At 33.2% G+C, this 23,488-nt stretch overlaps 1 protein-coding gene across 15 annotated transcripts in view; it reads left to right on the top strand.

Annotated features, from left to right (window-relative positions):
* The window catches only part of Atpalpha (sodium/potassium-transporting ATPase subunit alpha), a 161,382-nt gene extending 138,366 nt beyond the window's left edge, over positions 1-23,016 (top strand). For 12 of the 15 annotated variants that reach the window (XM_072303451.1, XM_072303455.1, XM_072303452.1 and 9 more), the window contains 8 exons: positions 113-251; positions 529-671; positions 1,153-1,409; positions 7,138-7,232; positions 17,179-17,353; positions 18,297-18,427; positions 18,986-19,087; positions 20,499-23,016. In XM_072303451.1, the coding sequence (XP_072159552.1) occupies positions 113-251; positions 529-671; positions 1,153-1,409; positions 7,138-7,232; positions 17,179-17,353; positions 18,297-18,427; positions 18,986-19,087; positions 20,499-20,619 (1,163 nt within the window). In that variant the 3' untranslated portion in view covers positions 20,620-23,016. Of the gene's footprint in view, positions 1-112; positions 252-528; positions 672-1,152; positions 1,410-2,454; positions 2,550-7,137; positions 7,233-13,580; positions 13,676-17,178; positions 17,354-18,296; positions 18,428-18,985; positions 19,088-20,498 lie in introns of those variants that run through there. The other 3 variants (XM_019041062.2, XM_019041065.2, XR_011900383.1) reach the window with 3 other exon arrangements.
* The last annotated feature ends 472 nt before the right edge of the window (positions 23,017-23,488 follow it).

Raw genomic sequence — 23,488 nt, 5'->3', positions numbered from 1 at the left:
GATGATCATTGCAACTAGCAATTTACAAGCAGAGCAGTAATAAAGTGCCTCTTCTCATACTTTTCAATTTTCCTTGTCTAAATTTGTGTATGATTCTTTCCTCTGTATTCAGGTAATGAAACCGTCGAAGACATTGCTCAAAGACTGAACATTCCTGTATCAGAAGTTAACCCTCGTGAAGCTAAAGCTGCTGTTATTCATGGATCTGAACTGCGTGATCTGTCACCTGAACTGTTGGACGAAATCTTAAGGTAAATATCTGTTAAATCATGCAAGAATGAGAGAAATGGATTTTCTCAGAGAGGCATGTAGATAACAGACAAATCATCAGTTTGTAATATGATGGATTGTAATTGAGGATTAGCATTTTGGCACTCTCTGCCCCTCTTAAATCATGCACCATTTGATGCTTTGATTAAGTGGTTGTAAAAGTATTAGAGTCATATGTGATGATTTCAAGCCGTTTCCCTCAAATATCATGTATGTTTCTGAGTAAGCTTATGCATTGAGTATTTTGTCCATATTCAGGTACCACACGGAAATCGTTTTCGCCAGAACTTCTCCGCAGCAAAAATTGATCATTGTTGAAGGTTGCCAACGCATGGGTGCCATCGTAGCTGTGACTGGTGATGGTGTCAATGACTCGCCAGCCTTGAAGAAAGCGGATATTGGTAAAATCTTTTCAACGTTTAATTCATTATTAACAGTTACCTCAGTCTTTGCGACTAGCTAACATGGCCACCTGGTCATGTGACGATTCGACAAAGCAGGGGCACATCAGGAAGTATTTAAGGAACATTCAAGTTAAGAGAGGAAAATTAAGATTCATCAGGATCTGTCCTGAAAAAGGGAGTAGGTGTTTTGGAACACATTCGCTTTCATTTGGTTCAAGATTTTTGTTTTTTTATTTCTATTTTACCTGTTTTTACGCTTGATCTTTTAAAGTTTAACTTGAGAAAAATTTGAAGAAAATCTTCCTGTACCTTTGCTGTTTAAAATGGCGGAGCAAAACTAGGAATTATCATCATCATCGGGAAAGTATAATCAGCTCCCAGCCCATACATTCTTCATGAAAGCCATTACATGCCCTCTAGTGTAAAAAAATATTTTATAACTTGAACATTTAAGAGCCATTTTATTTTAACTTCGCAGGTGTTGCCATGGGTATTGCTGGTTCTGACGTATCAAAGCAAGCCGCTGACATGATCTTGTTGGATGATAACTTTGCCTCCATCGTTACTGGAGTGGAAGAGGGACGACTGATTTTTGACAATTTGAAGAAATCCATTGCATACACACTGACCTCTAATATTCCCGAAATCTCGCCATTCTTGGCATTTGTACTGCTGGACATTCCATTGCCTTTGGGTGTTGTCACTATTCTGTGCATTGACTTGGGAACTGACATGGTAAGTTTCAAATTCCTTAAATACGTATTTTATCTGTTAATATACTTTAAGCCTGTGTGTCAGATAACAAACTTTCTTCCGTCAAAACACAGGTTTTCTAGATACCTCTACAATTTTAATTAATTAAATTTTATTTCAGGAGCAGGAAAACTAATTTGTTGAATTCTAAATCATTTTTTAAACTTTTCTATGCAGGCTTACTGTCACGGACTTTTTTTTACTTATTTTATTTTAGAGTTAGCTTTCCCTCTCTTGAACTTATTGTATTGTTGTGTACTTAAGTCCCATAGTTGCCAGAGAGAGCTGAAAAATCAGCACTTTCCCCCATTTAAACCTACTTACATTATCCATAATCTATTCCACAATCTGGCAGCCGTGTTAAGTCCCAACATTAATTTTCGTTTTGTTCGTTGAGTGTTTGAGTGATAATATTCATCCTGTCCTAAAACAATGTCTGATGAGACAAAATGTCAAAGGCTCTGTGCATATTGGGTGAAAAAATGACCAGAACGCAATTATATGAAATGCTGATAATCATGCTGAGCATTAGATTCACAAGGCAGTTAATTAACAAATTTTTGCTATCATTTCGAGGAGTAAAATTATTTAATAATTTGGCAATGTACCAATGGCTTTTGTTATTTTGAGAAGTGAAAAATGTTGAAAAAAATTAACATCATATCGGTATCAAGGCTTTAATGGCGCGTAGGAAGTGGAATTTGATTTTAATCTGACTTAAGCACAAAACAACACAATATTTATTCCTCTATGTTTTCCCCCCAAATTTTCATGTTTCAAACTCAAGCTTTTGTGAGTTTGTGCTGTATGGGGCTAGTTATTTTTAATTATAAATGGTGCCAAAAGAAAATGGCTGCCCTCATTTATACTGAAGTTGTTTATTTTGACAGAAGTATTTGCTCACTTTTATAACATTTTCAAGTATAGATTCGATGTTTACTAAAGTAAATGTCGGAGCATTACGGCTGAGCATTCAGGGTTTTTATGACCAAGAAATATATTCATAGAATTAATTACTTTTTTCAAGGTGCCAGCCATATCATTAGCTTACGAAAAGGCCGAGACTGATATAATGCAAAGACCTCCAAGAAATCCACACACAGATAAATTAGTGAACTCGAGGTACCAGATTTCAGTATTGTATGGGGCTCATAGCTTCCGATAACTAACATTCAAAAATTTTTTGTGCTGAAATCCATAATTTGGTTATTAACAATCAGTATTGATTATTTCGATTGCAAGGAGTGTAACGTAACGTATTTAGTATTTGAAAAGTGTTTTTGAAGATTTTGCAGTTTCTGTCTCGTCTCGTCTTAATCTATTAAATGTTGACAAGATTTTGCTTTTTTTCCATTTTCAGTGAATTGGTGTTAATTTGCTTTGTTTAGTCTGAAATTTAACGGGAAACAGCCAAACTACAAGAGTTGTTGCCTGATTTCCCCTTATGTTTTATTTATTCAAACAAAAACTAAGCAACATTCTGTCTTGATTTTGTGTGTGTGTATTATGTATGATCCAAGGCAATTTGTTGTTTAGTTTTTTGCTAAAAAAAAAAATTAAACATGAGAGAAAATTAGACACTGTGAAATGCAGTCAGACTGTTTCCAGTTGAAGTCTTCCCAACGCAACTCCAAATTAACTTACAATGCTGGGTTTCCCATGTGTTATTTGTTCGTTTATACAACCATTTATTCATTTTTACAATGGCTAAACTCCAAAAATGCTTACTCCATTATCATGTTGTAAAGTTCATGTCATACCTTAATTTTGATAAGTAGATAACAAACTGACACATTTTTTTTGAAATATCCAATAATTTTCTCCACCAAATAGAGAATACCCTGTAAATGTTTTGAAGAATAAAGTTTTTTTTTTTTTTTTTCATCTGTTTGTTTAAAAAATAAACTAGGAGGAAAAATGAATGATTTATTCAGTACTCGTATTTTCAGAGTTTAGCTACAGCCAATTTAGTCTGCTAAAATTCAACAAATACCAGTTTGGCCATCTTATCAAAATGCGGTTTTTTTCTGCTTTGCACCATTACCTGATATCATAAATTGTATCTCATGATTTCTACACCAGTTCTGTTGCAAGTTTCCCCTCGCAACTTTCTTTTCAAGAATATTATCTTGCACAAATTAGTGTATCGAAACTGTAATCAGAGATCATCTGAGTCCAGCTCTAGTGATCTACCATTACCCATCCTGTGCAAATGGAGAAAAATTTCTCTTGGGCAATTCTGAGTCGTTTAATCTCATCAAGAAATTGACTATGTATTCCCGGCTAAAAAATATGCACAGTTTTTAAAAAGCATAGCAAAAATTACCGTCTCTAAATAATTCAGGGGAACCCAACATTACATTTTTCTGTTTTGTATTTTATTTTTGTTTTTTTTTAATATTCATGCGTATTTGTTTTTTACTAATCTCATTTTTTTTTGTCTAATTTTATGGAAAAGGCAGTGACTGAATTAAAGTTGATAGATCCAGGGTAGCTTACAAGTATCTTTGTGATTCCTTGGTGGGTGATCATTTGCTTGCCTCTGCTGTATCTACAGCTTGAGCCGTGTCTTTCTGTATTCGTCAGATTATTCTAATGTAGACATAATCTTATGATATGTCCAAAAATCTAGACTTGTTTATAGAATCAGTGTTACTAAAAATAGGAAGATTGTCACGAGAAGAGAAGTAATATCTCTCAAGCTCTTGTAGACTGACTTGGATCTGTTAATTTTGGGCTGAACTTTGAAAAAAAAAAATTCAAGGCAATTCACTACAACTGAGGAATGAAGCATTCTTATTAAACTTTCATTTATACTTAATTCGCCACAGATTTCATTTCTGAGTTCATTTGTACCTAAGATCACATAAATTCAATTTGCACTTTTTTCCCCTTTAAATCTGCCGGGAGGAAGGGGGACTGCCTTAAGGAGTTGATTGAGCGAGTTTCAGTATATTCTACGCCAGAATGGGCCTCTATACGAGATATGAATTAAAGTACCATGCATCTTGTTTTCTCTTCCAACAATCACAAGGAGAATGAGTCACACAACGCAAAGTCTGGAAATCAATTCATAAACAAGACAAAAGTTTACAATTAACACTTGTTAAATGGCAAAATTACAAATAACTTCGTTTGTATAATCCAACTTCCATTTGAGCTGTGTTAAAAATACTTGTTTATATCTCATCTGAACTTCTTGTATGAATTGTTTTCCGCATAAGATTTTGAAGAGAAAACATGTGATGTCTCTATCCAGTTCAGATCTTACCTAGTGGCCTATTTAGCACAATTTACCTCTTCAGAATGAAAAAATGCTGCAATCAGCCTATTTGACATTTCCATATGGTAATATTGTGATCTGTCACAATTTTCTGTGGCTAACTGCCTCCCAAACTAATTCATTCAATTCATAGCAGGGCTTTCAGCAAAATTTGAGACTTAAGTTCAACTTTTGGGAACTTGCAATGTGTACTAATATTGTGATGTCCTTACATGTATCACTAGTGCAAGCAGTGTTCTATCTTCACCAAGCATTTTTTTGCTGATTCCTGGCAAAAATCTGATATTAGGATTTAAAGGAAGAACTAATTGTTCTAGATTTAGTAGCTAGAAATTTATCTTGCTATAGAAGAAGCTATGAACTCGCTAAAAGTGAAATTTTAACACTGATTGCAAGGATCTTACATGGGTGCCAAAGCTGACAGCCAGTTCTAAATCCTACAAGTTACCCCTCATCTTTTATCCATACCCACAATTTTTTTTATTTTTTATTTTTTCACAATGTCATTTTGCCATTTCCTCTATTTTCTGTTTTTGTCACTACGCTCGCACTACTATCATATTTGTGAGCATTATCACTCGACTAGTTACGTCTCGTCTGCTTGTTTTACCCATTCATTATTCATGAATAATCATTCTGTGTGTACGTAGTTCGGTGTTTAATCTCATTGAAACAAGTGCCTCTTTCATTTTTCTTGTCTCTTTCGTCATCTTTGCATGTCGCTCAAAGTACTGGGAAGGATAAGAGCATGAGGTATGCTCTCCTCCCTCTTACATACTCCTCTCAAGGCAACTTTACAGAATTTTTTTTTCTTTCTTTCTTTTTTTTCCCCAACGCAATGATCACCTGACAGGGTTGAAATACCTGCGGTGTGTATTTTCCTTTCAAATTCCCAGGTAAAACACTGTGGACACATAGGAACTTTCATTATGTGATAGTTGTCATTTTTACTTGGAACTTTCAGTGGAAAATTAAAATTATAGAGTGAGAGAGGGAGAGGTATCGCAGCAAAGCCTGATTAGTTTATTGCCAAACTCAGACACTTCTTTATAATAGCTGTTCGGACTAATATTGATTCCAGTTTTTCAGTGTAAAGTACAATTTCTAACTCATGAGAAATCTTCAATATAACCACTGTTCTCAGTGATTTTTTGATGTAGAAACATTCTTTGCAGTATTTAAATCCTAACTCTGTTCCTCGGACCATTTTAAAAGCAATAGAGTTTTTGATGCTACATTTCATAAATTATCTCTTGATGATCGTGTTTCTAAATCTCTCACAACTCTTAAATTTTTTCATCATGAATAATGAATCTGCATATTTGTTTGAAATTATCTGAGCATAATCTCAATCAAATCCAGAGAAGCTTTGAAAACATAATATTAATTAGTTCAGGGGACGGAAAATTGTTTTCTTCTCTGTGCCGATTATTTTTAAAGGAACGCATGATAATGACTCCAGTTTAAAATTGCAACTTAATGCTGCATTGAGTTAGGCATTCTCATAAAATTCCCGCCACTTGTTTTTAGGGGATTGAATGATCTTTAAATCCCAAATCTTCGGTTTTCCAGTTTTTCATATTTCATTTTCAGTTTTATGCTACCTAAAGAAGCACTATTAGTGGAATTTTTTTAGTTTATAGACTTAAGAACTTGAGAGAGAGAACTCTTGAGTTAGTGAGGCTTTTGCCATAGAGATCGAAATTAGAGCTGGGACCAAACTGAAAGTTTTAGCTAAATTTAAATTAACATCGAGTGTTGAATTTGCATTGATTTTGAAGTAAAAAGTCATTTAACTATTTTTTTTTTTAAAATAATGACCGTGAAATTGCCTCTGCAAAATTTTCGTCCATTCGATCATGAATAATACATTTTGCTCTTAGGTATACTTTATTTATTTTTTCAGTGTAGAACAGAAACTCCTTGTGTAAGACTAGAATCTCAGGTATAAACGCTTGATCAATGTCTTTCACACGTTTTTTAATACAAAACTTCTAAAATTAGTGATCTGTCTGCTTAGAAGTCTTACAAAAGTAAAACTCACCAGTCATGACAGCTGAATTTTTGAATTTAAACTAAATAGTCTATTTTTATAACCACCCAATTTTCATTCCCTCAACTAAACTCACCCTACCTTTAATACTGTGATCCCCAATTTTTCCTTTGACTGGCTGCTCACAAACTGATCCGCAAATTTGATTTTCTTTTGTTATTATCTCATTTTCATTTTTTGATTTTCTATTTTAATTTTTTTTCATGTGTGTTTCATCTCTTTTTAAGTTTTATTATTTGCTGACTTTTCTTTCCTTTTGTGTGCTCTACAAGTTTTTATTTACCTACGTATGTGTATTTTTATTTTTTAATTTGTTAACATTAGCACATTCTAACATCATTTCATTAACATATAAAATATCATGTCGCAATTAGGTGCCTGCCATTTCTCTTGCTTACGAAGAGGCAGAATCTGATATTATGAAACGTCGGCCTAGGAATCCATTCACGGATAAACTGGTTAACGAAAGGTAACAAATATCAAAGCAATCTCACAAATAATCAAGAACTTAAATTCTTAAAAGTTCCTTTTACTACCTACTTTTAAATTGTGTAAAATCAATACGGTGGTTTCTGTTGTCTAGTCTCCTTTCAAATTTTAACATCGAGTAGAAATTTGAAGCATTCTCCGGCAAATTGACATGCATTATCACAATCCAATTATTGCATTATGCACGCGAAATTTCTCACAAAATAATAACTTAAACAACTTTCAGTAGGAGCATAATGGTCTGAAACTTCAATAAAAGATTAATTTAATCAGGATTGGGAGCATTGTAGGACTGTCAACGATCGCTGGATTTATATTTCCAATTTTTAACGATCCTTCTGAAAGATATAGTCGTAACAGTTCAGGCTGCATTTTTAATTTTACACAAGGAAAGTGTCTCTGCAGAAGCAACAATTTTCAGCTTGTAGCTACTTCTAACCAATCCAAAGTTCAGTGAATATAAAGTGGGCAGCAACACTAGCTGCGTAAAGTAAATCTTAATGATACAGCAACTTGCACATGCAGCGACAGTCAGAAAATCTTCATAGAGAAACGGAGAGGAGGTGAGAGCTAGTGGTCCCGCAGTGAAGAATTCATGAAAATTGCAAAAAATGACTGTCCAATGGGTAAAATTTTGGGTCATTTTGGCTACGGTTCCGTGTGCTGAGTTTGTTACCCGGTAGGCAAAAAGCAATCAATGGGCTTAGGAGTTTCAACCATTTGGAAAGGGGCATGTTTACTCAAAGAACTAGTTTACTATTACTGATAACAGGCGTCAATATTTTGTGTGGAATTTCCTGAATGTAGTGACTCGTTCTGGTCTAGTTGTGATCAAAGTAACTTTCAATACATACTATCAATTACATGGAAAAAAATACGCTGAATTGACATCCAGTATGTTGAAAATCTGCGCAGAAACAGTGGGATGTTGATATGTTTGCTGCGGGTGTAAGTGTAGCATCCTGGCGTTGTTGAAGTAACAGATTCCAGAATTTTGACAAATTTTTAACGTAGTGGATGTTAATCAAGAAATTTTTATTGTACGCATACGTCAAAATTCTGAGAAAATTTTGAACAGTATGTAAAACTGTGGTTCCAAAAAACTAAATCTTGCCCAGAACTTTAACGTAATTGAATCGCCATTTTACATGCATTTTTGATCATGATGAAATCCTGAGACAAGTCGCCCCATAATCCAAGTGATGCATGTTATGTTTACCTGGGTTTGATTTATCTTTATTTTTTCAATTTTTGGCTCTCGAAAACATGATCCCCTTCAGATTCTCTATCTAGTATTTTTTATGTATATTCTGTCAATGGTGTCTACTCTCTTCCTTCCTCTGTATCTCTCGCAAGTTGTTACTCCATTTTTCCAACCATTCCTTTGAAATTTTGTCCGCAGTTTACTCTCTCCTAGCAATCATTTAAATAGTTTTTTACTATTGGGGCTCACATTTTTTTCCTCTCTTTCAACCTCCTAAGTGCTTTTTTGATTCAATGCCTTTGAACAGTCCGAAAATTTCCTCAAATTTTACTTTTGTCGTATTATTTCCAAAAAAACGCTTCTTGCTGTCTTACTCAATCTGCCATCTCATTACTGTTATATTTTTCTCTGATTCATCGCAAAGCTGCTGTCTTCTTTCTCTGCTTACTCTTGTTTGAATCTGTAAATTTCAGTCCTTCCGTCCTTATCCTTTTCTTCTTTTTTACAATAGAATACCCAATAAAATATTACCCATCGTAATAGAAATTCAGTCGCTAATTGACCTGACCCATTTATTCTGAAACTTGCAGCCTTTTTTTTATTTTACCGGCAGTAATAACTCACGTATATTTGTTGTATTATGCGCAATCTGTAATGCTCAAGCTACTTTTTGTTCACTCACCATAATGGGGTATGGATCCAAGTAGTAATAAATTCACTTTTTTTTTCTTTAAGGTCTTCATTTTGACTTTTTTGTCACCCAAAGAATATATAAAAACGGAGCCCTTTTAAGCACCAAGTATTTCTCAGAAAAGTTTTTAAGAAAGACAGTGTCTTGTAGTCAAATCGAACATTTACATAGACATTTTGACTTCAACGAATGTTTCAATAATTTGCAATAGTTCCAATGAACAACAACACAATATTTCTTTTTAAAATTAGTTCAAATATAGCTTGCTGTGACTTACTAGTTCTTGCTCTCTGATATATCTTTCTATAACCTCGTATAAAGAACTGAGACGCTGAACATGAATTTTTTTGAAGGAACTTTTTACATTCAAATAGTTAAGATGTTTGCATCCTTGCAGAATTTAATCGCGGCCGAAATTCTCATGCAAAATTTTCTTCAACGCCTCTATGGAAGTCATTAATTCCATTTGATCATAGAATCATGTGCTAAAACTGATCAATACAATCTTTTTCTCTCGCTGATAGAAATTCCTCTTCTCAGTTAATCACTGATCAGAGTTATAGGGAATTTTTTAGTGTATGTTTCACTGGTGGGAAATCTAAGGTATTTTTTTTCCATCCGACCGCTCCTAAAGACTGCTGTGCCCAAAAAAGGATTTCTCCTAGTACATGTAGGTTCCATGATAAGTGAAAGATAACTCTAAATAAAGGACTCAACTACATTGCTGGATTCTCAAGATTCGAAGATTTCATGAGAAGTCCTACTTTCAACTTTTTTTGACTCATCATCTTGTCCCCTTCTTTATTACATTATTTCAACCTTTTTTTTCTCTCTCTCTCTTCATTTTTCTTTCCCTGTCATCTTGAAAATTGTTTTTAAGACTAGAGCATTAAGGCAACCCACTTTGGAATTCAAAAGTTCTCTTTTGTTCATCATGATTTGCATGACGTTCATCAGTTGACAAAAGTCAAATGTGTTTTTCCTCTTAACAATTATTTTCCTCAGCCTTGCTGCAAGTCTAATTCCCTGTCGTTGAACTTATTCAGATGTTGCAAATGTTATTTGACTTTTTTTCTTTTGCAATGAATTAACGTCTCTTGTATATATCCATGAGTTTTCCGGAATCTTGTTTTGATTCATTACGTTCACTTCTTCCTCTTCTACTTTCTTATTATACTTTCTCTTTATTCTTGCCTCGTTCTGTAACAGCCAATGGGACAGGTTTCCCATTTTGTTGGTTTTTTTATTCTCTTTCTGTGTATCTATATATCTTCTTATTTCTCTGTCGAATCTTTTTTCGAATTAATAAAAAACATGCCACTCCATTCTCCGTTGCATGCCACTGTGTCATTTTATGTTGCATCACTGTCACCTCAGTCTTATAACTCCTCGTTGGTCAAGGAGTGATTGCCCACTCTGAATCATTGTTCTTGCCCTTTTAAAAAGAGAAATTGACAGTCCTCTCAATTTTATCTAATTGTTTTGAAATCATACACAAGCTTAAATTCTGGAGCTTTGCAACGGGTCATGTATAAATGAAGATCCGATGATTTGACTTCAATTTTTTGCATGTTGTTTTTTTTTAAATTTTAGTAAAAACAGCTGTTTAAACGTTTTTTGTCAGTTTGTAAAATTATCGCCAAGTGTCTTACATACAACCTTCTACATTTGCCACTACACTATTTTGATCTTTCCTCTAAGGTGTTAATGGCTCAAATGTTAAAAGCATCTAATAAACGTACGTACCAACCAACCAAAATTAAAGAGTATTTGCGCATTGCACAGTGATATCACTGTATCAGCTAGATTATCCCGACCAACGTAGGATTGAACATCCATTTCATTCATGTCAACCATTTTCCCATTATTATTCAGCATTTCCAAGTTCTCTCCCTCCATTTCTTCCTTTATTTCATATCATTTCCAATGAAGAAATGTCCCATATCTCTTAGTCATTATTCATTATTTCATTCCTTCCTTTTTTTTATATATCACTCAAATATTAACCATTCATAATCAGGTGATCATTAATGATTTCATTTAAGTTGTCTTGGTAATTTTTTATTTCATTCTCTATTACGTGTACCAATTGTTTTCATGCCTTGAACCATCCATTGGTCTGTGGGGTGTGGAAATAATCTCTGAAATACGGAGCTTTCAGCAACCATTTGTTCTTTCCTTCTTTCTTCTTTTCTTCTTCTCTTTCCTTTCGCTTAATCTGACAAATGAAACATTGACTCCTCTTTGCCAGCAAGAATCAGTTTGATCTTAAAATAAGCCTTCTTCATCGTTTGTTGTTTTTCTTATGATATTCTCAGACAATCTTCATCATTCTAGTTTTTTGTGCAGCTTTATGTGCACTCATGTAGAAAGAGTAGAATGAATCCGTCCATACTTGTATAATTGAGCATTTGCGATGCGACATTAAATAGTTTTTGTTGAGAGATCCGACTCTATTCACTTCTTGTTAGAAGTCAAGCTAATACATTTTTCATTTTCTTTCTTTACGCCACACAATTTTTTTTTTTTTTAAAACTTATGCCATGGTTTGTCTTTAACTTTCCATGGTAATGATTGTACGGCTGTCTTATAATCAAGTTATTATGGATTAGTAAATACATAGCTGCAAGCCATTTTTAGATTGGTCCAGTCAGTGTTTCATTTTTATTTTCTTCTATTCTCTTCCCTGTCTTTGTTTAGAAATAATGAAATTATTCACCCCCTTTCCAATTTCAGTCCCACTATGTCATAATTACTTTGTTCTAGTGTTGAAAAAATTACATTTTGTCTAGTTAGTCCCCAAAATCGTCCATCCTATCTCAGTAGCCAATATGCAATTTTAAAATTTAACGGGTATTTTTCTCTGTTAGCTTTTAATCTGATTTCATTATGAATCATGAAATCTAACTTTTCAAACTTCAACACAAATGTTGTTTTTCTGTGAATTTTTCCCTTTGCAATTTTACCATATTTTTCAATGGAAGTCCTTTAACATACATCTATTTCATTTAATTTGATAGCTTTGTTTTGAAGTTTGCTCCTCCTAAAATCTTAAACTGCAATCTTTCCCTTTTTTGACTACGGTACTTACTACCGGCTTGAATGAGTAGCAAGTTCAGTCGCTGTTTTTCAAGAAGAAAAGGAAATCGCGCTTTGAAATCATAAAGAGAGAGGCTTATTAATTTTAAAAATATTTGATTGACTTGATGATAGACCATAGCGTAAAAATTGTGTTAAGAAGTAAAATTGTTCCACTTCTTTTACATATGTATTAATTTTTGTCGCAGTGAAAAGTCCGAGAACTGGAATTTTTCAAAAGTGAATCTGTACTTTAATCATGCAGCACCTTTGCTCATCTAGTATTCTTGCCCTTAAGTTTATTGCTTCATCTAGATCATTTTAAAAGCTTATTTTGCTGATCCAACCTTGAATTTTGGACCAAGTTTTGAAAAACTTGATTGAAATTGCTACTTCAATATCACCTACTTGTTCTTATCTTTATTTTTCTTGATTATCTGCCCGCACTAAAGCATCAGATGCTTTTAAAATTATTTGGTAAAACTAAGCTATCATTAATTATTTTAACTTTAGCATAGCTTTTAATTGTTCTCTTTTTCTTCTTTTCTCTTTTGTTAACAATTAATTATAGCTTAATCTCAGTGTCAGATTTTCAAGCAGTAAACACTCAATGATTACTAGAAAATTTTTCTCCAATTTTAGCTTTTGATCCTAAATTTTTTATTCTCCTTTCCTTCTTTCTTATTTTGTACTCCGTAAATCTTACGCCATTTATTACTCTCACATTGCTGAAAATTAAGTTTTCTTACCGAGTTAACTAATGCCATTCGCTTCTATTTACGATAACACTAAGCGCTCTTGTATTATTTCCTCAAAGTTCTTAAATCGTCAAATCCTGCAAATACTTTGAGTCTCTAGTCTTGTTCAAATTCTACCTAAGTGTGAGTGTTTGCTCAATGAATGTTTTGCTGACTTTTCTCTGTAAATTTCTCCCAGAGTTACATTTCAATCTACTCCTTACACAAAATTAAAACTGTTTTCTCGCGAAAAATATTAAAGATGCAAAAAGATTTGTGTAGCCTCCTTTTTCATTTTCAATCATTTTTTTATTTTTTATTTTTCCAAAATATGTTTTTCCTATTATTTTTTAATTGAATTATGTCGCAAAACTGAAATGAAGGCTGTTTCATCGGTTCTTTTAAAATAATTCCCATATTTCTTTGATCCAAGCAATCGATTTTCAATTATTGCTGGCTGTTGTTCTTTGTTAGGAGTGGTGTTCTGTGTTTTATTAAATGAGTGTCTGTGTCTCTCGTGTGCGTGTCATGAACATGTGTGTGGCGTGTAAATCTTTGTATATGTCAATGTTATTTTTCCGATCATTTCTAATTGTATTTATGATATGGCATGATTAGATGCCAGCTATTTCACTGGCTTATGAGGCACCAGAGAGCGACATAATGAAGAGACAACCAAGAAATCCCTATAAAGATAACTTGGTCAATCACAGGTAGATAAATAAATAAAATGTTTCTTCTATTTAGGTGTACAATCCAACTTATCAACAGGCATGGGCATCTGTTTTTCAAATAAGTTTTTATTTATTCATTTAATTTTGATTAGTCTATTTTATTTATTTATTTATCTATTTTTTTTTGTTTTCAATTTCAATCAGCAATTCTAAGTTGCATGCAACTCCACGTAGTTTGGTTCCGTGTTTAGTCCAGATTCCTATAAGGAATTTATAGAAAATTGGCGACCAAAAGTTAAAAAGAGTGAAAAAACACTCTCAAATAGTAGTTGAAATCTTTTGTGCAAATGTCTAGAAACAGGTTTCTAGTTAGGGCCAAAACTAGATGCATGCAAGTGTAAGTAAGCTGTTAACGTGTGGATCTCATGTGAAAAAATATTACTCAATGTATAATAAGTATTGAAAACCTTCTTATTTTAAATTTTTTAAAGCTTAGTCTGTACGTATCATTTTAGTCACTTCCGAAAAGAATAATTAAAACAACAAAAATCTTTGTCAGTAAAAATAAGTAGAAATGGAGAAAATATTACCATCATTCTAACGAGAAATTTAATTTACAGAAATATGGAGAGTTCATAATTTATATTTACATTCATAGAATTTATAATGTAAATGGGTAAGTTGTGCTTATTACAGAATTAAATTTTAAAAATTAAAACTTATGGATCAGCTAAATAAAAGCAGATCCACCGAGACAGTAAAACTCGCTTTTAAAAAACAGTGGATGACATCATCCGTACCTTAAGTGTGTACATAAAAGATATAAATGTCTGATAAAACGCATTTTAATTATTTATTGATACTTTTTACATAGCAATTAGGCATGGAGCGAATTTGCTCTTTTAAAATCCCACCATGAAAATCTGTATCAATTGCTGTTCATCATATTATGTTAAATACATTTTTGTCTCTTGCATAGTTATTTTTCTGTGCTTTAGATTTCTTAAGACTAAAAGAATTTTTTTTTTTTTTCAAAATCATTCCATCAATTTAAATATTCTGTTGAAAAATTATTGTGATCATTTGGAAAACATATCGTTTTAATTTAAACAATGTAAGCAGCTTCATTTCTGCCTCTACTTATTTTTGATCCAAAGGTAAAATAATTGAGTTCTAATCATACAAAACAAGCCCAAGATTTACCATAAAACTAAACAAAACCGGATAGGGATTTATTTACCGCGCCGAAACTGACAGTCTATTCTTTGAACAATTCACATTAGGGTGGAATATAGGAGTAGGCGGAATTGTGTTCTCGTATATATGTATTTTGCTAGGTTTGGCTCTGCCGTTTATACTCTTTCTTTTAGCTGTAGGTACTGGAGTAGCCACCAAAAAATAAAATGAAATCAGTACCTACTTATTCGGAGGAAGAGCTTAGCTCTCCTCTCACTTCTTTGAGAAGTAATAACTATACTACTTTCAGTCCATAACATGAGCCAAACCTGACTGAAGGATGGAGGAAAATGATCGGCTTGGTCTTTTGTTTAAGGGTGCATCTCCGTGTTTTTTTAGCAACGCATTGAACAAGGGTTGCTTAAATGAGTCAGTTATTTATCAACAGTGAAACTGCAAAAATGCACATCTTGGTTTACAATACTGCAGACGTCCTGTCATAATTTATTTTTTAAATGAAAAAATACTTAGAATTATTTCTTGAAAATTTCCACATTTTTATCTCTGTGTGAAAATTTTAAGCAATAGTGATAGTTTGTTCTCTCTCAATGAAATATGCGTTTTTTCAAATTCATTATCATTATGCTTCAACCCTATAATAATGGATCAAGTCTATTTTTTTATTCCATTCTCCAGAGGAACCTTCACTGTCCATGGCATGGGCTGATAATTTTTTCCTTCAAAAGCTGTCATTTTGGAACAGGATTTGTAGTTTTTCCCTGCATTTTTGCATTATTGCAACCAGTTCGCACAATTCAATAGCAGGAATTTCGGAGTAAAACTTTTTTTTTTTAGGAATTTGAACGATTTCAAATATATTGCGTAGCCAAGCTCAGATCTTCAATTTAGATTTGTGTAGATTTGTAATTATTTAGTTGATAGTTGTAGATATGTAACCCTTCCCTTGAATTATTGTCTCTCTTCTTTCCTCTGTCTTTCCTTCCTCCGCTCTTTCTTCTCTTTACCTTTTTTGAAATTCTTTTCCCAAACTTCTTCAAATACTGTCGTAGTTCTTACCTGTAACAGTTTCAAGCATGCTAATGAATTGCGCCTTAGATTAAGCAGCATGTATTGTTTGTGACTTATTTACCCTGCATGCTCAAATTTTGCTCTTTTTAGATAGTCTAAGTGTACGCATGTCCTTTTACACTATTTTAATTTCTACTTACTTATATTAGAAACCTTAGAGATCTTCTCTATCTTAGCCATAGCTGAACTTTTTCAGATCAATTGAAGTGCAATTATTCACAAGTTGAATTCTCCTCAAGTGAAGTTTCGATCCGAGCTCTTTGTAAGATTACTCCTAAAGCACCACTAGTCAGCAAAAGTCATCCTTCTCTGATTGCACAACTTTCGTAGCCTGAACACCGAGTCGGTGCCACACAAAAAATTTGATAAACCACTTTTTGGAATTGCTGCGTATTTTCATGCAGCATTGCCTCAATATGAAGTTGTTCTTTTCCTGCCTGTATTGTAAAAAAAAAACTCTTGCGACTCAGATAAGAAGCAATAAACATTACCTGACTTTATCTAATTTTGTCAGAAATAGAGAAGCAAAAAACAGACCAAAAATACAAATTACCTACATATCATTCAATGAGTCAGCTTCAAAATTTACTTCGTTCTGAAAAAGTTCCTATGAGATAAGTGCTTTCTAGTGTATACCTAGGTAGAATTAGCTTTAATCAAAATTTCTCAGAAAAGTGCTAATGTTCTGAAGTGTCTTACATTTTGTAGGAAGGACTCAACTAATCATTAAAAAGAGATGATGAATAAAAAATGTTTCGTCCTTGAGCGAATGACTTTGATATTCTTTATCAGTCAGTACATCAACTGAACCACCTCTGAATTGAGACCCAAGTGTCTATGGTCGCTTCAAGGTTTCAAATCTTCTCATGTTGAACGTAACTTAACATAATCTCTGAAGGTCTCTTTTTAATCATAGAATCAGCAAACTCCAGAAGAATTTTGAGTGTTGAGAAAAAAAATAAAACTTGTCTTGTTTGTTACATGGTCTTCTTCACACCTTATCAGTCTATCTCAGAATTTGCACCATAAATCAGTGTCTGAAACTCAAACTCAATCAGTTAATTATAAAATGTAAATTAGTATCCTCAAACAGTATTTTTATCACTGAAAAAGCATCTGAATGCAAAGAGGGTCATCTCATTGAAATACAGACCTTAATGGCACTGAAAATATTTCATGTTTAGATGAAATATCTGTTTTGCAATATCAATTTAAAGTTTAGCATATAATTTTGCACTTAAAAACAAATTTTGGAATATATTTTTTCGTTATTTCAGATTGATCTCAATGGCATATGGTCAGATTGGTATGATTCAAGCTGCAGCTGGGTTCTTCGTATACTTTGTGATCATGGCAGAAAATGGATTCCTTCCCATGAAATTGTTTGGATTACGTAAACGCTGGGACTCCAAAGCTGTCAATGATCTCTCCGATTCCTATGGTCAAGAATGGGTGAGTAAATAGTGTTGATTGTACCTATGGTACCTTCAGATTACATTTTGTTGTCCGAAGAATTATGTGAGAATGGCACTTCTTGGCTGCAATATTTCAGAGCCTCCTCTAATATCTCAATCGTTGCAAGGAATTCGACATTTTTACTGAATATCTTTTATAATTCTACGATGTTTAACAAGAAAAATTTCTAAAAATTCAATAATTAGATTCTTCCCTGAAGATATAAATTAGCAGCAGAGATTCTAAAACACAGCAATAAGAAAGAGCCCTTCTGGCACCGAGCACTACAATTTTTCTTTGCCTTCAATGGTTCAAGTTTTTTAACTCACCTTCCCTTGTTGCAATTCAAATCCAGACTTTCTTGTTCATGGAATATGCACCCCATACGTATATTCCCTCATGTATCATGCAAAACTGGTAGAATTCCGCCCTCTGTCCTCTAATTTTCATTTTTTTTTTCTTCAAAAAACTATGGGCCTGAAAATATTTTGGCCCCAAAAAGGCTCAATATTGTACATTTGGAGTGACTTTCTGGACATTTCTAGTTTAGGTTAGGGTCACATACTCGGTTTTAAGAAATTTTTTGCCGTTTGAACTTTTTAACCTCCGCATTTTTTTGGGATGATTTCTTACCCAGTGGCATGAGAACTTCATGGAATTAAAACTAATAACCACTCTGATTCGTCTCTTGTAAGATTACTTGGCGGTTGATTCCGCATTCCTTATTGTCAGATGATCAGCAGTGAACCCACAAAAAAGGGTGTCTTTTCTTATAGATCCTGAACGCTTTTGTGTGGTGCCAACCCCAGTCGTCATTCTTCAAGGTCTCCTGAATTTCCTTTTTACCCTGTTCCTAAATTTTAAGTGAAAAAATTCAGCTCTATTAAAACTTCAAAAATAATCCATTATTAATGGCATTGGTTTTTTCTCATACTTGCAGACTTACAGAGACAGGAAAGCTTTGGAATTCACGTGTCATACTGCGTTCTTCGTCTCAATTGTCGTTGTGCAATGGGCTGATTTGATTGTTTGTAAGACTCGGCGGAATTCAATCATCCATCAAGGAATGAGGTAAACCATCCTGATAAATCTCTATTCTCAAATTTATCTCAGTTTCTACTTCAATTTTATGGTTTTTGGAACTATGAATGTAAAATGTTGTTCGATAATTTTTTATTATTGATCTTTTAACAGTCCTTTTTATTGAGAAACCTTCCAGGGGCTTTAGCGATAAATGAAGTGGAAGATTCAACGATATGGAATCAAATTTATTCTAAGTTCGTAAACTTCCAAAAATGAATAGTGAAATTCCCTTTAAATCCTAAAAATAATATTGAAAATTTCAAGTCAGTTTTATTTGTTTTAAGTTTTCCAACTTTTTCATCCTTTCCTTCTAGTAAACCTACTCATAAAAAATACCTGCTGTTTACGGAAAAATTTCTCTGCTTTACAGGATTCTGTTTTGAACAGATGGCCTTGTCAGCAACTTCATGCTTTACTACAGCAATGAGTAAATTCTTGATACGAGTTTCTACGAAAGCCTATTCGTGGATTTTCACATGATTTCCATGTTTTTTCTCTTCCATCAATCAATTCCTGTTGATTAATTTTGTACTGTTTTCTTTCCAGGAACTGGGCGCTCAACTTTGGTCTTGTCTTTGAAACGGCTCTTGCTTGCTTCTTGTCGTACACTCCCGGCATGGACAAAGGTCTCCGAATGTACCCTCTCAAGTAAGTAACTCTGAGATAAATATATCGTAGAAATCAGAGAGCATTCACAGGAAGCATAAAGGACGGATGCCTTACATTCAGGGTCTCTTAAAATGATTCTTTCCATAAAATTAAGAAAATAACCAGTGCAGTCCTCGTCAATTAAAGCAGTAATTGAGGAAGCTAGATTAAGCCATCTACAGAGTTGGATGAACTGCGTCTTTGAGGGGGAAAAGGAACGTATCTTGCCTGCGCTGGTTCAGTATTTCTACAAACATCTTATTTTTTCATGAGGGACCTCATAAATTAGTCTGAAAATTTCAGAGTCTTTTCTCACAAATGTATAGACAAATCCTTGTAAATTTCAGAGAAATTCAAGTAATGGCTCTCCTATAAATAAATTAAAAGGAGGTGAAAAATACTGAAACCGTGCAGTCAAAATACCTTCCTCCAAGAGGGAGGCAATGAAATTTAGGCATGAATTCTACCCAATAGTTTTAAATGAAAAACAGGCTAATGCCATTTTCTGCCTCACCAAATTCAGATATAATACAAGCACCTCTGCAATGGTAAGCCCAAACTTTCAGCACATCAAAAAAGAGTGAGAAAAAAAATTTATTTTAGTTTTCAATGCTGAACGATCTCTACGACTCCTAAGAACATTGGGTCACATTTTCAAGTAATAACTACAGTAAGACCTTGATTTATCGGATTTCACGGGACCGGAGACCGAATCCGTTAAATCGCGGAATCCGCTAAATCGCGCTAGTCGGTCCTCCTGAAGGGACCGGAAGATTGATCCGTTAAATCGCAATCCGATAATTCGAGGTCTTTCCGTATCATAATAATTAATGTTTTAAGTGTTTAAAAGTAATGTTCCCTGAGGTTGGCAACAGCGCTAGCAAATTTTGACTGTTTTTCTTAAAATATTGATTCAGCATCCAGTAACTATGAAATGCTCCCTATAGATCAATTTTTAGAAATCCCGGGTAAATGATACAAAGTTAATGCTTCTAAGCTGTAGTCTTGTCATCTCATTTCTTGCAGCTACCTTTAGGCCCATTTTTCTCAAGTTCATCACAATTAATGCTGACAAATTTTTGTGGACTCTACATCAGGATGTTGCACTATTTCTTTCACATATTTGCAATCTCTGTGCATGCTTCAAATACAAATGGGTGCCAGAATTCATCAAATTTTTCAAATATTACCATGCATCTTTTTAAATTGTATTTAAAACAAATCATAATTATAGTACGCATTAGTCCCCGGAGTTATCCGAATGATTGTATTCTAAGTGAAAATCTTGGAATTGGATGCCTGTGTAAGTAACGTGAAATATGTAGCGTTCAAAGACGCTAAGAATGATACAATCAGAAGATATTTTTGACATAGGACATCATTAATGATATTTCCACTTATCCTTTTACAGATTCGTCTGGTGGTTACCTCCCCTACCGTTCATGATTTCCATTTTCATTTATGATGAAGTAAGAAGATTCTACATACGTCGTAATCCTGGAGGATGGCTGGAACAAGAGACCTATTACTAAATCTGGTTAATTTATTATTTGTTGAATTTTACTCAATGGGACACAAGGAGGATGGATCACATTTTAAAGAACGACTGAAGAATCTAATCGTCAGAGAAATTCAAACCTTTAAACTAATGAGGAGAAAAAAAAAAAAAAAAAAAAAAAAAAATGGGAAAAAATTGAATAAAATACTTTTTAAGAAGTATCAAAAAGGGATGGTTGGAGAACTTGAAAATCTTAAACGAACTTTCAAGCACATTCTTCTAAACTGAACAATTTGTACATAAAATTGCATTTTTGTGTAATCCTCCAATACAATACAATTTGATCGTCGTTTTTGTACACAGATTTCCCCCTTTTTTTTCTTTTTTTTCTTTTTTCTTTTTTTAAAAAAAGAGAACCTAGTTGTTGATGCAGGTAATTAACTGTTAAAACTATTGTTGAACCAAGATAAAATCTAGGATTGTATAAATAAACAAATTTGATGTAAAGTTGATTCTATTGTTTACTTGTGTGAATGTTTGAGTGAGTGGTTGTGAGCGTGTATGTGTGTAAATAGATAAAATAAATACCTGCGTCAAGAGAACTTCTCTCACAAACTAGATAATTAGCCACGTTTTAGTAGGCAACTTTATAATTAAAAAAGGACTTAAAACCGTGGAATGCTTAAAATACACGCGTGTAAATGTTTTTTATACCTTATGGTGTAAAATGCTTGCACATCGAGGTAAATTTGTGTATTGTTGTCAAAAGTATTGTATAAGCTCAAAATTTTCAAACTCATTTATTTTGCTTTTTTTTCCACCAATTTGAAAATTAACTTATCGTATAAAACATTTAAGATCGGTTAAAAAAACGGTTGACAGACAAGAGTCTTTGGCTCACCTATTAATGTTTTTCAGTTGATCGTTTTATCTTGAAAATTGGATAAAAAAAGAAAAGAAAAACAAGTCAACTGAAAGCTTTATTTGTAAGTGTGGAAAAATCAATACTCTCTACATTTATTCTCGCTACTTTATCTAAAAATTTACGCCGTTGATGAAAGTTTAATTTATTTTTTCTCTTTTTGCTTGAACCGTGGTTCAAATTTGTATGATTTAAATGTATGTTTCCCGTTTTTTTAAATTTATTTTTTATTATTTTGAACTCTAGAATATTAAAATAGAATAAATCATAATTACTAAGGTATGACTTATTCTTGATGAGAGAGCTTTGAAATCTATACGCATGCTGTGTGTTGAAGCGAAGTTGATAATTTTCATAGCTAATCTAGTAGTGTCTCACTGAACGTGACATGTTAGCTTTCTCACCAATATCGTCTCAGAACAGTGCTTTATAGAATTTTTTCTTTGTTCATGCTCTTGTAAGGCACAATGATCTCTTTTGTAGCTGTCGAACTCCATCTTATACTTGTTATTAAAACTTAAGATCGTAGAAATGCAATCTTAAAGGCTCAGATGTTACGTTAATTTTATAAATCAAAACTATTTCATTGTTGTGCCATGCGTTTTCGGTGGTATTTCCCCTCCCCCTCCCCTCTCCTCCTTTCCCAGTCCTTTTGCCCCTGCTCCATTGTCATTCTATTTTTTGTTGTATCTAATTAATCGAAGACTTTTTGTAATATATGTTTGTACTCGTTGAAACGTTTTAGGGATGTGATACATGACTCTGAGCCTATCTGGAAGTTGTATCAAATTGTTGACAATTTTAAACAAGACGGAACAAGTATTATCTAGTGTATTTGTTGAAAATCATAAAAGAAATTGCTGTCATATAACGATTCCTAACTCTTCAACTTATGGTTGTTGATCTTTGTTTTCTTTTCCTTTTTTAGTATGTTTTTTATTCAGAATCATAATTATTATGTTGGTTGCCTTCATTAATATGCTACATTAATTTTGTACATTGTTTGGCTGATTGGCTGTGAAGGAAACTGAAGAAGGATCTAATACGCATCTCAGAATGACTGATAGCGCATATTCAAAATTCAAACAATAACTTCATTTTCATCAGTATTATTCGTCTTTAGCGGAGCTTTATCAATCTCACTAACATATATCTCTCTTGATCAACATTTTAGCTCTCGGATAATTGTCAATGACAAAATGTTAATCAACATCGTTGAATAATAGTTTTAAAATACTGTCGTTGCACTTCAAACTTGGAAGCAACTTTCTTTTATGATTTTAATTTCAATAATATGTAATAAATAATTAGAATTTATTAGATTGTAATATTACTGTAGTAATATTCGTAATGTTTTAGTTTACAATTAGTATTATTCTTTTACTTTTAAGCTTAATATTTTCAAAAGAAAAAATTCATTGCTATCAGTCATGTTATATTTTATTTTAATGATTCGTAACTAATTTTACATTATTGAAAAAAAATAAAAAATTTTAAAAAAAAGTCAAACGTGCTATTTTTCTTAATCAGTTTTAATCCCACAAATACAAGGTGTGTTTAATAAACACCATCCAAAATTTAAAAAAAAACTTGGCAATTCTCGGAAATTCTTGATTTCACCAACGTTGCCAAAATGCTAAAAAATGTGCATTTTTAACGGGGTGCCAAATTTTTTGAAATTTTCCAGCGTTAGTAGAATTCTTGAGAGTACACGTTTTTATTACAAATCTTACCAACGCTGGTAGGCAGTTGGAACTTCTTTCGACTCTACCAACAATTTGCAATATTCTCGCACTCCATAAAATTGAAAGAGAGGCAACCAGCAAGACTTTGAAGTTGAAATATATTTCAACTCAATTGCAACTAGTTCCAACAATGATAGCCCCTTCAGGGGAAGGACGTAAATACGGAAAATGGCGGTCAATAATTCTCAATTTTCAATTTTTTTCAAATTTACTCACCTTTAAATTACTTTGACATT

The sequence above is a fragment of the Bemisia tabaci genome, chromosome 8 (assembly GCF_918797505.1).
Source record: "Bemisia tabaci chromosome 8, PGI_BMITA_v3".
Taxonomy (NCBI): Eukaryota; Metazoa; Arthropoda; class Insecta; order Hemiptera; family Aleyrodidae; genus Bemisia; species Bemisia tabaci.
Note: the sequence above shows the minus strand (reverse complement) of the source record. Positions and strands in the feature narration are given on the sequence as shown.